The 13,871-nt window shown below is 46.6% G+C and overlaps 1 protein-coding gene across 1 annotated transcript in view; it reads left to right on the top strand.

Moving 5' to 3' along the window:
* Window positions 1–701: 701 nt before the first annotated feature.
* The window catches only part of DENND3 (DENN domain containing 3), a 99,437-nt gene continuing 86,267 nt past the window's right edge, over window positions 702–13,871 (top strand). Inside the window, exon 1 of the mRNA XM_074986598.1 lies at window positions 702–863. Within this exon, the coding sequence (XP_074842699.1) occupies window positions 780–863 (84 nt within the window). The 5' untranslated portion in view covers window positions 702–779. The remainder of the gene's footprint in view (window positions 864–13,871) is intronic.

The following is a 13,871-nucleotide window of genomic DNA, read 5'->3' as shown; positions in this document are numbered from 1 at the left end:
GTGTGCTCTGAACTTGTAGGGCTCTGTTTGTGTGCAAGGGAGGGAACTGATGTGCGCGTGGGGAGAGCAGGAATGAGCCAGCCGAGGGTGAAGGATGTGGGTACGTGGGGAGGAAATGAGCCAGCTGGGGGAACAGACGTGTAAATGGGGATGATTTTGAGAAGGGACCAGCAAGCTGCCTGCGTGGGTGAGTGGTGAATGAGGCAGTGGTGGTGAGGGGATGAGCCAGCAAGGTGGAGTGGTGTCGGGGGGAACGAGGCCATTGCTGGAGAGGGACGGGGCAGGTGAGGGGGGAAGGAGCTAGGGGAGAGTGACGAGGGGGTAAGAGGAGCGAGCTGCGGGGGGATGGGCACGAGACAACCGGGGGACGCGTATGTGTGTGACTAACTCCCCGCTGCCTATCTCCTCCCCCTAGCTCCCAGTTACACCCCACGCAGCACGGGAAGGGGGCGGGGGAAACGTCGGGAAACTCTCCGAGTACGCGGCGTGGGGGATGGGCGTTCTGCTCTGCCGCGCCGGAGGGAGGGAGGGAAAGCCCGCCTTTACCGGCGCCTGCGGCTCCGATTGGCTACATTTCCCGAGGGGGCGTGGGCAATGGGGAAGACAGCCAATCAGAGGCTGATCGCTCCCGAGGCTCTCCTTCCCCTCCCACCGGCCGTGCCAGTGCAGCGGCGCCAGGGGGACTGTGTGCGGGACGGACTGAGGGGCTCAGGTGTCCCGCTCCCGTCCGGGGAGGGGAGAGCCGGCAGGCGGCGCCCGGCGGCTGAGACGCCGGCGCTATGGAGGACGCGCTGCCCTCAGGCTTGCTGGAGATCTGCGTGCTGGTGGGAGTCCCCGGGGAGCGGCTGCGAGACGCTTGCCAGGTAACCCGCGCCGGCCTGAGGCTGCTGCCTTGGGCCGCCTGGGACCCGCGCTGCCCGGGTAACCGCGCTGGGCAATGGGCTGGAGGGCCTTGGCCGGCTGACAGAGCGGTGGGTCGCCCCGGTAGGCCGGCTCCCTGAGCACAGCAGTGAGTGACAAGCAACACGCGATTGACCTGGCTGGCTTTGCTGACTTCCTCCCCGGCTTGTCTGCAGACAGTGTCACCCCGGTGTGAACTCCGCGGGGATGGGCATCATTAATCATGCATGAGCAGGAGGGCGACCTGGCTGCCTGGGCTTGGCAGGCTCAGCTTGACCGATAACCAGCAGTCCTGGGGCACCGGAGAGCCTAACAGAGGTATTACTGACCTCGAAAGCTCATGCCCTAATACCTTTGTTCGTCTCCCAGGTGCCCCAGGACTGCCTGTTTGCTGTCCCTGGCAGCTCACTGAATCTGAGCTATTGGTTGTCCTTACGGAATAACTGTCCTTTCTGGCTGGAGAGATGGAGGGCTGGTGCTTTGCCCAAGTGTGGCACTTCCTGACTCATGGCATTGTGCTGGTATGGTTGGGTGCTATAGTGTGCTGCCTCCCAAAGGCTTTGTGCAACAACATTGCATGACAAGTTGATGGGCGCCTGCAAAACGGCTTTTGGAATCCAAACAGCCCACAGTCATTGTTTGTAGTACAGAATCGTAGGCCTGGAAGATACCTTGAGAGGTTTTCTAGTCTAGCTGCCTGCCCCCAAGACGGGGTAAGAGCTGCCTGGGTCATCCCTGACATGTGTTTGTTTAATCGGATTTTAAAAATCTCCCACAGCCAAGATCCCATGTAGAGTATTGCTATAAAAGTGCATGGTCCCAGACATCTTGGATTAGGTAATAGCTCTAAATGATCGCATCAGTTCTTTTCACTTTTTGTTTCTGTAGTGTTTCTGTAGATATTGAACAATTCTCAACAGCATTTCCACGTTGCTAGGAAATTTAGGCTAAGGAATTGATTTTGTATTCAAGTCTCCTTTATTTTGACATATTTCATTTTAAAAACAGATTTGTTAGGAAAGTTATTGGTTGTGGGTGTTGACAGTGTCATTCTTGCCCATGCTGTGGCCGAACTGCAAAGCACCTTAAATTTTTTTTGCAGATGTCTGTCACAGCTTGGTATTCTCTCAATATCAGGAACACTGAGGCACTTACCATTCCTCACCTACACACACGGTTCTTTGTACTTCACAAATCATCATTAGCAAAGAACCCCTGGAAAATGTGGACCATTTTCTGTACCTTGGCAGCCACCATTCCTAAACATTTAGCATCACAACAGAAATTGAAAACAGGATTTGATGCACCAGTGCAGTTTTTTGGAAGACTGTTTGAATGAGTCTTCAATGACAGAGATCTAAAGTAGGTACCAAGGTCTTGGTTTACAAGGAAGTTATCATACCTGTCCTTCTCTGTGGGTGTGAGAGCTGGCTAACCTGCAGAGACCATCTTCAGCAGCTGGAATAGTTTCAGCAGCCTTGCTTCAAGAGAATTTTCAGGATCAGCTAGGAAGACTGGCACACTAAACAGTAACTAACTGTAGCCAACACCAGCACTATAGAAAGGCATTTCATGAAATACTCTGCTATACTGGCCATTGTTCTGTGTCTGACACTTGCCTCCTGAAGCATGTACTCTTCTCAAAGTCAGGGAAGAGTGGCTCACAGAGGGCAGCAGAAGTCTTTTGACGACATTACTGAAAGTACATCTTAGAAAGGGAGGCATCAGCCCAACAAGCTGGGATGAATTAGCATGGAACAGAACACAGTGGTGCCACACCGACATCAAGCCACAGCTCACTTTGAGGAGGACTGATTTGCTCATGAGACAGAGAAGCAACAAAGGAGGGGGGTAAAAGGATGTAGCACTTCAGTCCAATAACTGTCTCCTCCAAGACTTCACCTGTAACTTCTGTGGGGTAAGAATGGGGTTCCTCAGCTGCATAACAACTCACCAATGAACCCTCTTGATAGGCATCATCCTGGCATCGCAGGATAACTGAAAGAGGACTGCTGTGCTTGAACTTCAAGTTGTTTGTCCTGATTAATGGCATCAAAGAAAAGGGTCACTGTTAAATTTGTTACTGCTTTCTGTGGGGCATCTTTTGTTGGTTTCAGGTTATTATTTAGGGGATTTCAATGAAAGTTTCAAATTCTGAAGCCTTGTTTAAGGCCAATAAACACTTCAGAATTAGGAAAATAATGGTGTCAGACACATTCCTACTAGTGACAGAGAGATAGCCATGTTAGTCTGTATTCTACCAAAACAAAAATGTGGTCATGTAGCACTTTAAAGGCTAACAAAATAATTTATTAGGTGATGAGCTTTCGTGGGACAGACCCACTTCTTCAGATCATAGCCTGAACAGAGTCTGTTCTGGAAAGGCTATGATCTGAAGAAGTGGATCTGTCCCACGAAAGCTCATCACCTTATAAATTATTTTGTTAGTCTTTAAAGTGCTACATGACTGTTTGTTTGTTTTTTACATTACTGCTAAATTATTTTGAAGTACATGTTATATCCACATTATGTAATTAAGGCTATGTCTATACTAACACAAATCTTTGAAATGGCTATGCAAATTGCCTTGTCGAAGATTACTAATGAGGTGCTGAAATGCTGATAGGAATAAGGGGATTTTGAAGTTCCCGGGGTCCTTTTGAAAAGGGCTCCCGTCTGGATGAGCCGCGTGGCAGTGAAAAGTGGCAATTTCAACGTGCTGCAGCTGCCGGCATGCTAATGAGGTTCTGAATATGCATTTCAGTGCCTCATTAGTAAATTTCGAAATGGGCATTTGCATGGCCATTTTTGCGGATTTGTGCTAGTGTAGACACGGCCTAAGGAGGTCAGTTTTAAGAAGAAGGAAAATTGAACCAAATGGGAACTGAACCAACTGCAGTGTTCTGCTCATTTGACATGTTTTTGAATTTTGTTCCTCCTTAGAATGTCAAAAGGGAGGAGTGTGGGCAGGAAGGAAGCTGCATTAGGGAGTTTACTGAGCACATTGATATTGCCAATGGTAGCACTGGAAGCTGTTACCATCATAGGTCTATGATTTTGGTCAAAATAGAAAACTTTTGGCTGCGCAGTTTTGAGACTTGTGCCAATTCCTTTGTGCACCATGTAAGGCTGCCTTTGTAAATTTAGTTAAGCCTGCTTATGTGTCTTCAGTGAAAAAGTCTCATTGTCTTGATTTACACCCTTAATTTTTGTGTTTATTGTACTAAAGAAGAGTAAATTTTTTTAAATAAACAAAATCTTTTGTCTTGCTGTACTAACTTAACTTTCCTACTTATAACAGTTAAATCAGTGATGTCAGTGGGATTACTTGTGGTAATCATAGAATGCTAGGATAGTAAGGCACCTTGAGAAGTCGAGTCCAGACCCCGCCTTCATTGCAGGACCAAGTACTGTCTAGATCATCCCTGATAGACATTTATCTAACCTGTTCTTAAATACCTTCAGAGATGGACATTGCACAAACTCCCTAGGCAATTTATTCCAGAGTTTGACCACCCTGACAGTTAGGAACTTTTTCCTAATGTCCAACCTAAACCTTCCTTGCTGCAGTTTAAGCCCATTGCTTCTTGTTCTATCCTCAGAGGCCAAGAAGAACAAGTTTTCCTCCCTCCTCCTTATGACATCCTTTTAGATACCTGAAAACCGCTATCATGTTCCCCCTCAATCTCCTTTTTTCCAAACTAAACAAGACCACTCCTTTCAGCCTTTCTTCATAGGTCATGTTCTCTCGACCTTTTATTCATTCTTGTTGCTCTTTTCTGGACCCTTTTCAATTTCTTCACATCTTTCTTGAAATGCAGTGCCCAGAACTGGACGTAATACTCCAACTGAGGCCTAACCAGCGCAGAGTAGAGCGGAAGAATGACTTCTCGTGTCTTGTTCACAACACAGCTGTTAATGCATCCCAGAATCATGTTTGCTTTTTTTGCAACAGCCTCACACTGTTGACTCATACTTAACTTGTGATCCACTATGACCCCTAGATCCCTTTCTGCCATATCCCTGCCTAGACAGTCACTTCACATTCTGTATATGTGAAACCGATTGTTTCTTCCTAAGTGGAGCACTTTGCATTACCATTTCTCCAATTTGTCCAGATCATTTTGAATTTTGACCCTATCATCCAAAGCAGTTGCAACCCCTCCTAGCTTGGTATCATCTGCAAACTTAATAAGCATACTTTCTATGCCAATATCTAAATCATTGATGAAGATATTGAACAGAACTGGTCCCAAAACAGACCCCTGCGGAACCCCACTTTTTATACCTTTCCAGCAGGATTGAGAACCATGAATAACTACTCTCTGAGTATGATTATTCAGCCAGTTTTGCACCCACCTTATTGTGGACCCATCTAAGTTGTATTTGCCTAGTTTATTGATAAGAATATCATGTGAGATGGTATCAAACGCCTTACGAAAGTCTAGGTATACCACATCTACTGCAAGTTAAACCTGTAACAATAGTTAAGCATGTAACATAAGTTGTGCAGGTTCATGGCCCAAGTTCTATTGTGTGTCCCACTTCCCCCATTTTTATTCTAGGGGACACATTCCTGGTATAATATACTGGCAAAGCATTCCCCTTATGGAGACTGCTGTGCCAGCAAAAGAAGCTATACCACTGCCAGTGCAGTTTTTCTGGTATAGCTGAATCTATAATAAGGACTCATGCTGACTGACTTTCCTATGTCTTTTACAAAAAGAATTGTTTACTTTCAGCAATGGAATAGATTTAAATGTGTATGTGGCAAGGAGAGTTGTGTTTTCATTAAATATGATAATTTAGCTTGTAATGTCTTATTGTTTGTTATGGGCACAAGTGTATTCAGTGCTGTAAAAACATGCCCTGCCATGAAAGATTCCAATGTGAGGCCCCAATCACTAGGCTGATGTTGACGATGATTGGAACATAAAAGATAGAGCACCCTCTGCTGTAATCTCTGCTGTCTTCCCTGCCTGGTACATAGTCCAGACATTCCACGTACTAAACTGGGTGGTTGTCCTTAGTGAGAAAAGGGTCACCTGCGATTCAGCTTCCTTTCAGCTTTCCCTGCCATGCTTCATAACAGTCCGAGTGCATTGCCATTTCCTCCCATGACTTGCATAGTTGGAGGGGTTCTTAGATGTTTCTGTAAATTTTGTTTTTTTACAGATAGGGTTATTAACTTTAAGCCAACCCCTTTCACCTCAAGGAGAGGTGATCCAAATTTGTCTGGTCTCTACCCTTTGACCTGTCCAGTTTGGGTGACCTTTTCAGGAGCTGTAGCTCCCACTGGCATAGCTCTCCGGGTCCTTGAGATGCACAAGCCACCTCACCATGACAAGGAATGGACTGGAAAAGAATAAATTGAGGATGTGTTATTTTCCCCCCATTTGTTTTTTATTTTAATTAGCATGGTTGTTTAAGAGACCAGGTGGAAGAAGTCATATCTTTTATTGGAACAACTTTTTTTGTTGAAAGAGACGAGCCTTTTTGCCTGTGCTGAGTTCTTCTGCAGGTTCATTTATTTAATACAATTAAGTAGGTTCCTGTTAAAAAAATTAAATTCTTTGCACTTCTACTATTGTTGCACATTACGGGGGCAGTACTGCGTTTTAAAATTTTAAGTTTTAGCAGGCAAGCATGTAGAACTGGGTATGTTTTACAAAAAAAATCCACTAGAAATAAGGGGGAAGTTATGGATTTCACAAGAGAGAGACAAGGAAATGGATAGCAGAAGTGCTATTCGTCTAGGTCTAGAATCAAATATATTTGAACTTTTATATTTTAATGTTTTATTTATATCACAACAAAACTCCACATTTTCTGTAGTAGTAGTAGTAGGCATCCTTCAGTCTGCATAGACTATGGATCACGCCCTTTATAGTTTCAATTGAGGACTTCATTTACAGCGTCTACTGTGACTATGAAGACCCACACGAGAGTGACAGTCGTTGCTGCATCTCTTGCTGATGTGGGTGATTGGAAAGTCCTTAGTGTGCTTTCTGTGCGCTCGCTTCTCCTCTGCTAGCTGTCTGATCCTCATCTCGCCCTTCTGAAGGCCCTTGTGTAACCCCTGCCTCCATCTGCCGTGGTCGTCTGCTAGTTGTTCCCAGTTGTCCAGCCTGATGTCTACCTCTCTGAGGTCTCTCTTGCAGACATCTTTGTAGCGCAACTGGGGGCGTCCGGGAGGTCTTTTGCCAGAGGCTAGCTCACCATACAGGATGTCTTTTGGAATCCTTCCATCATTCATCCTGTGGATGTGGCCAAGCCAGCGGAGTCGACGCTGCCTGAGGAGGGTGTGCATGGTAGGGATTCCAGCTTGCTTGAGGACGGTGGTGTTGGTCACTCTGTCCTTCCATGATATTCCAAGGATGTGCCTGAGGCAGTGCAAATGGAAGATGTTCAGGCTCTTTTTCTGGCGGGCATACAGGGTCCAAGTCTCGCTGCCATAAAGGAGGGTGCTGAGGATGCAGGCTCTGTAGACTTCCATTTTGGTGTGATCCAGTTGTTCCACGAAGACATGAGAGGAACCATCCAATATGACGGCGCATTATCGGATGCTTTCAGAATAAGGAGCGGCGTCAAACAAGGATGCGTGCTTGCTCCGACATTGTTCGGGATCTTCTTCGCGCTCCTCCTGAAGTATGCCTTTGAATCTTCAACAGAGTGCATCTTGCTGCACACAAGATCTGATGGGAAACTGTTTAATCTTGCAAGGCTGAAAGCTAAGTCTAAGGTGCGGGAAGTCCTCACCAGAGACATGCTGTTCGCAGACGATGCTGCTGTAGTGTCTCACACAGAAGACCAGCTTCAAAAACTGCTGGATCAGTTCTCCAAAGCGTGCAAAGACTTTGGGCTTACCATCAGCCTAAAGAAGACAAGCGTACTTGGTCAGGATGTTGCTGAATCCCCATCAATCAGCATTGACAACTATATGTTAGAGGTCATCCACGAGTTCGCCTACCTCGGGTCCACCATCACTGACACCCTGTCGTTGGAGACTGAGCTAAATAGGAGGATCGGAAAAGCGGCCACAACTCTGTCCAGACTCAGCAAGAGTGTGGAATAACAACAAGCTGTACATTTTCTGTAATACTTATCAAAATATACAAATCCACAAACCTTTCTCTAAATTCACAAGATATTTTTTCTAAACAGACTTTTGAGAAAAATGAATTCTGAAAAAGTAGTTGACTTACTGTAATTGTCTAATAACAAGTAGCACAATCTGCCTTTTCCCTGAAATGGGTCTGTGTATCTTTGTTGAAGCTCTCTTTCTGTTGCTCATCTCTGAAGTTTTTGTTTCAGCAAAATAAAAGCCATATGAGAGTGTTTCTGGTTTGTCTGGAGAGTGAACTATTGAGCAATAAGAGGTGTTACTATTTCCAAAACATTGTCTGAACTTGGGAAGTGAGATTATGTAATTTTAGATTTTAAAAAAAGTACTGCTTTATTTAATTACATAGAATATGTTCTGGCAAAATATTCGTAGTTGTGACTTTGTTGCTTGCACGTCATCAGAACTGACGCACTGTTAATTGGAATGACATTCCTGTCTTGTGTTAATGGTGAGTAAATAGAAAGATCCTAATAGTTCCTCTTGCTGCTTTGGATTGAAGTCAGCTGTTTCCAGTGTGAAAGTAGTGACAGTATAATAACGTAAAGAGGAGCATAATGTGCATTTTGGTATAAACATTTGAAAACTGACCCATATCAACAGTTTAAAACAATGTTGAAAGATGGTTCTCTTGTGGCACGCAGCAGTTTCACTTCACTGAGCAGGGTGGGGAAGTTTTTTTTGGGTCAGAGGCTACTGACCCCATACACAGATCAGCTGGGTGCCACACAAGTGAGAAGAGCAAAAAACAAAACAAAACAAAAAAAAGCCCTCCAAACCAAAGGAGACACTTCCCTCATTCTCCTCATAGACCAGCCCCAGAGCCTAAGAGGGCTGGGCTAGTACATTTTGTGGGCCCCTCAAAGTTCTGGGGTGGAACCAAAAATGAGTGGTTCAGTGTGGGAGGGGGCTGCCAGGAAATTGGCTTGGGGTGTGGGGTCTGTGTGGGGTCTGTGGGGGAGGCAGGGTGAAGGAGTGGGTAGTGGTGGGCGATCTGACCAGGAGGGTTGCAGGGGAGGGGTGGGAGTGAAGTGTATGGGTGGGTGGTGGGGAGACAAGTGGGGGTGGGGGAGTCAGGATGGGAGGGGTTGCAGGAGCATGCTGGAGTGGTTGAGGGGCATGGAATCTGGTTGACGGAGGTGCAGCTTACAGGGGACACACACAACTTTGCTCCTTCCCCAACTGCTGTCAGGCACCTCCTTCCACTGCTCTGACTGGCCAGTCAGAGTGGTTGGGATAAAGTCTGGGAGTATGGCTGAAGAACACAAAAGGGATGATTCATTAGCTGGAGTACTAACACAGATGTGGGAGGCCTGGGTTCAATTATTTACAGTGCCACAGACTTTCCTAAATGACCATGAGCAAGTTACTTGATTGCTCCATGCCTCAGTTTCCCTCCTTTAAAAATGGAGTTGGGGAAATAGTGTTGTGTAATATTTGTTTGAGGCTAAATACACAAGATCATATGATGTGCTTAAGTAGTGTGGTAAAAGAGACACAAGTGTGAAAGATGGCAGTGTCTAGAGAAACCTGATAGAAGTATTATATGCAAACCTCTCCAAAGTGGCTTCAAACTTCTGATAACCAGAGGAATTATACTAACATACCCCTACAGGAATTGCATACAGTGTAATCTCAAAATAACATACCAGGAACTGCATTTTAATATATCTGACCCCAAACATATTAAACTCAATTCAAACTGGATTCTACAGGAACCATCAGACAAAATAATTAAACTTTAAATATCACCACAGGCTTAGGGCCCATTGGTGTACAATGTCTCTCTCACTATTTCCTTCCATCTTTCCCTTTCTAGGGCAGACTGGCTTAGTTTTCTGTAGACTAGCTCTGTGGCAATCTGCTGTATCATCTACCTATTTGAGCTGTCCATTGTGTCAAATACCAGGGTCTTGATTTTTCATTCATTGTGCAGATAGGCATAAATAGCTGTAACTTCCATTGTATAACCATCTACAGTAGGTTCTGTTTTGGCTGTCTCTCTTTATAGAATTCCTCTTCAGGATGGATGTAGATTACCATCCTCAGGATCTTTCTATAACAGCTCCTCTTGAATGCCAATATCCTTCCTCTTCTAGTCTTTTTGTTATGGAGATACACATCTCACAGAGCTGGGAGGGACCTTGAGAGGTTATCAAGTCCAGTCCCCTGGGGGCCCCCTTGTATTTTTTTTTGTTTTGTTTAAATCTATTTGGCCCAGATCTCTAAATGGCCCCCTCAGGGATTGAGCTCACAACCCTGCATTAAGTAGGCCAATGCTCAAACCACTGAGCTATCCCTCCATGTCTTACAGTTGTACAACATACTGCTGAATACACGTATTTTCAAGATGCTAGTTCAATCCTATCTACACTGATCTTCCTTCTTATTTCCTTTTCTCCAAATACCATTGTTTTTGTTTTATCAGTGTCCATAAAATCAATCCATACCACTTCCCTTCCTTGTTCAGCACCTGCACTGTTCTTGCTAGCTTCTCCTCATCTTTTTCAATGATAATGTAACACGTCCCGTGACACCCAGCCCCTTGGTCTAGGGCGGGCGGCAACAAAAAAGGGGGTTAGGGCACTAGCCTGTACTCAGTTCAGGCAGTCAGCGGCTCACCGCTACCACCATACAGGCCCCCAGCCCTCCGTCTAGGGCGGGGCAGCAGTTCAGAAGAGTTGTATAGTTCTGGGCCCAGCCCTCAGTCCAGGGCGGGGCAGCAGTTCACAAGAATTGTATAGTTCTGGGCCCAGCCCTCAGTCCAGGGCGGGGCAGCAGTTCACAAGAGTTAAGCACCGGCCCAGCCCTCAGTTTGGGGCGGGGCAGCAACACAAGGGTTAAGCACCGGCCCAGCCCTCAGTTTGGGGTGGGGCGGCAACACAAGGGTTAAATACCGGCCCAGCCCTCAGTTTGGGGCGGGGCAGCAACACAAAGGTTAAGCACCGGCCCAGCCCTCAGTTTGGGGCGGGGCAGCAACACAAGGGTTAAACACCGGCCCAGCCCTCAGTTTGGGGCGGGGCAGCAACACAAGGTTTACAGGCAGGCTCAGCGGGGGCTGGCCCTGTCAAGGAGGGGGGTAGGGGGTCGCAGGCCCTCCCACTCCACTGCGACCCGGCCCGGGGCCCTGGGGGTCGCTGACATGCAACCCCGGCAGTGGGGATCCAGACCGCAACACACTGCCATTGGTTTGTGAGCGACGTTCCTCGGGCCGCTTCCTACCTCACCCTCTGTTGGCAGCAGATCCCAGTCCATCTGGTCGAGGGGTCCTCCTAGGTCGGTCTCCTCTGGGTCATCCACCTTTGGGGGCTCCGGCCAATCGTCCATAACCACGTCGTTAGGGTAGTCAGGCGGCGGCAATACAGGAGACGCAGGGCGGTCCTGGGTCTGAGTGTTGTAAGGGTCCGCCGGGACTCTGGGGCAGCCCGCTCCCGGGGCCTCTTCCAAGGCGGGGGATCTCCGCCGGCGGGAAGGTCCTGGTAGGTCCGGGTAGTCTCCTTGGGGCATACGGACCTGGGATTGCGTGGAGCCTCTGGGGGCCTGCTCCTCCGGCCTGGCCAGGCGGCCGCAGGCCCTCTCCCTTTGGCCCCGAGGAGCTCGTGCAGGCACGTCCTCCCTGCCCGGAGGCCCAGCCCCAAATGGTTCCTGGGTCCCGCCTTTGGCTCTTCTAGCCCTTGGCCCCGCCCTCTGAGGGGCGGGCCTCTGGTCTCCTGACTCCGGCCCCGCCCACCAGGGCCTCTGCATGCCTGCCCACACCTCCCCCCCAGGAACACCAATAGGTGCAGGAGGCCATACTGACTCACTACAGATAACTATATCATCTGTGAACCTCTAGTTGATGATTCTCATCTCATGCACAGATATCCCTTCTACCTCTTCCTTGATCTTGTCCATTGCTCTCTCTAGGTGTGTGATGAAGATACTTGACAATATCAGATCTCCTTGACTCATACCTCTACTTGTTCTAAACCAACTTCCCAACTCTCCAAATGTTCTCATCACTGCCTCCGCATCGTCATTGATATCCTTCAACATCTGTATCAGTCTGCTGTTCACTCTGTGTGACTCCAACGCTGTCCAAGTCACCTTTTGATCTGTACTGTCAAATGCCTTCTGAAAACTGATGAAGCAATTGTAGATGTTCTTGTTCTTTCATCAAGCTTTCTCCTATTTCAATCTTAGTGCCAATATCTGCTGTCTGGTACTTCAGTTTTTCCTGAATCCCGCTTGCTCATCCACTAGATGATATCAGTCTCTCCATCAGTATCATTGTCAGCACCTTGCCTAGGTGACTCATTAGGGCAATAGCTCTATAGTTGTAGCACTCCAATGCACTCCCTCTTTTGTATATTGTCACTAGCATGGGTCTTGTCCATTCCTTAAATGCCTTCCCTTCTTTCTGTGTTATATTACATATTCGGTGTATTTCATGAATCATACTTTCTCCGCCATATTTGATTATCTCTCACGTGATCTTACCGTTTCCAGGGCTCTTGTTGTTCCTTAGTCATTTCACTGCTTTCTACTTACTCCTTCGAAATATTGGTCTCACTCTCGATGCTCAGTGGAGACTTGCTTTAGTACCTCTCTATAGCTTCATGCTGCTCCTCTAATGGTTTTGTCTTATCCTTCATGGCCACTTTCCTTACCTCATTGCATTTCACTCTATATGTTGTTGTTCCACCCTCTCGGAAACATCCCTTCTGATCTTAAACGCTCTCTTCTCTTGGACCAACTTCATTGTCTCCTGCATAATCCACTTCTTATTGCGCTTCTGTTCTTCTGGAACAGTCTGCTCAATTGCCTCTTCTATTGCCGTAGCTATCCTTTTGACTCTCTTATCTAGGTCCTTCTCTGTGCCTGCATTCCTAATCTTCTCAAAGAGCTGCTCTGTATGCATTCCCTGTTTCTTCCTTGCCTAGCCTCACCACATCTCTTCTCTTCTTAAACTGTGTCTTATACTTTTCTCTTGAGTTTTATCTTGCTGTTTGCGATCACTAGACTGTGGTCCAAGTCTGTGTTTGCTCCTTGGAAAGTTTGGCACTGCTGTACAGATGTTACCCATCTTCTTCTTATCAAGATCATATCTATCATGTTCTTGGACTTCCCATCATTCAATCTCCATGTCCACTTCCAACAGTCTTTTTCTTGGACTCTCATGTTGCAGATCACTATCTCATGCTCCATAGCAAACTCTAACAGTTTCTCACCTTGTTCTTTTTTTCTTCATATCCAAACCTTCCCATGAGATTCTCCTACTCTTTGTTTTCTGTTCCAATCTCCTCTGATGATCAACACATCTCTCTTCCGTATCTCCTCTAGCATCTTTGTCAAGTCTTTATAGAATAGCTCAGTCTCTTCCTCCGTACTGTCTGACGTGTGCATACACCTGAATGACCAAGATACCAAATGGTTTTGCTTTGTATCTCACGACCATCATTCTAACACTCATGGGTTTGTAGCCTAACAGTGATCCTCTAGTTCTTTTGCTAACAAAGCATCTGACTCCTGCCTCATGCTTCATTTTGTTCCCTGAAAAATTACTTTTCAACCACACATCTCTCCTGATGCCATCCATTGCATGTCTGCCAGTCCAGCTATATCACTTTGGTATCACTCCATCTCCTTTCAAAGCAGTTCTAACTTTCCAGTCACCCACAGTGTTTGGACGTTCCACATTCCAGTAGGTAGTATATGTGTAAAGTTGGCTACTGAAAGAAAATTACAACTATCAATCCAACCCCGATCGCTCGATTGGTGTTGTGCACCTTGATTATCGGGGCGACATCCGAGCCAGCATCTTCATCATTTAGTTGTACTGGCATCAGATTTCATTCATATTTTTGTT

This window comes from Carettochelys insculpta, chromosome 2 (assembly GCF_033958435.1).
Source record: "Carettochelys insculpta isolate YL-2023 chromosome 2, ASM3395843v1, whole genome shotgun sequence".
Classification (NCBI taxonomy): domain Eukaryota; kingdom Metazoa; phylum Chordata; order Testudines; family Carettochelyidae; genus Carettochelys; species Carettochelys insculpta.
The sequence above is the reverse complement of the archived record's forward strand: the minus strand, read 5'-3'. Positions and strand labels throughout refer to the sequence as shown.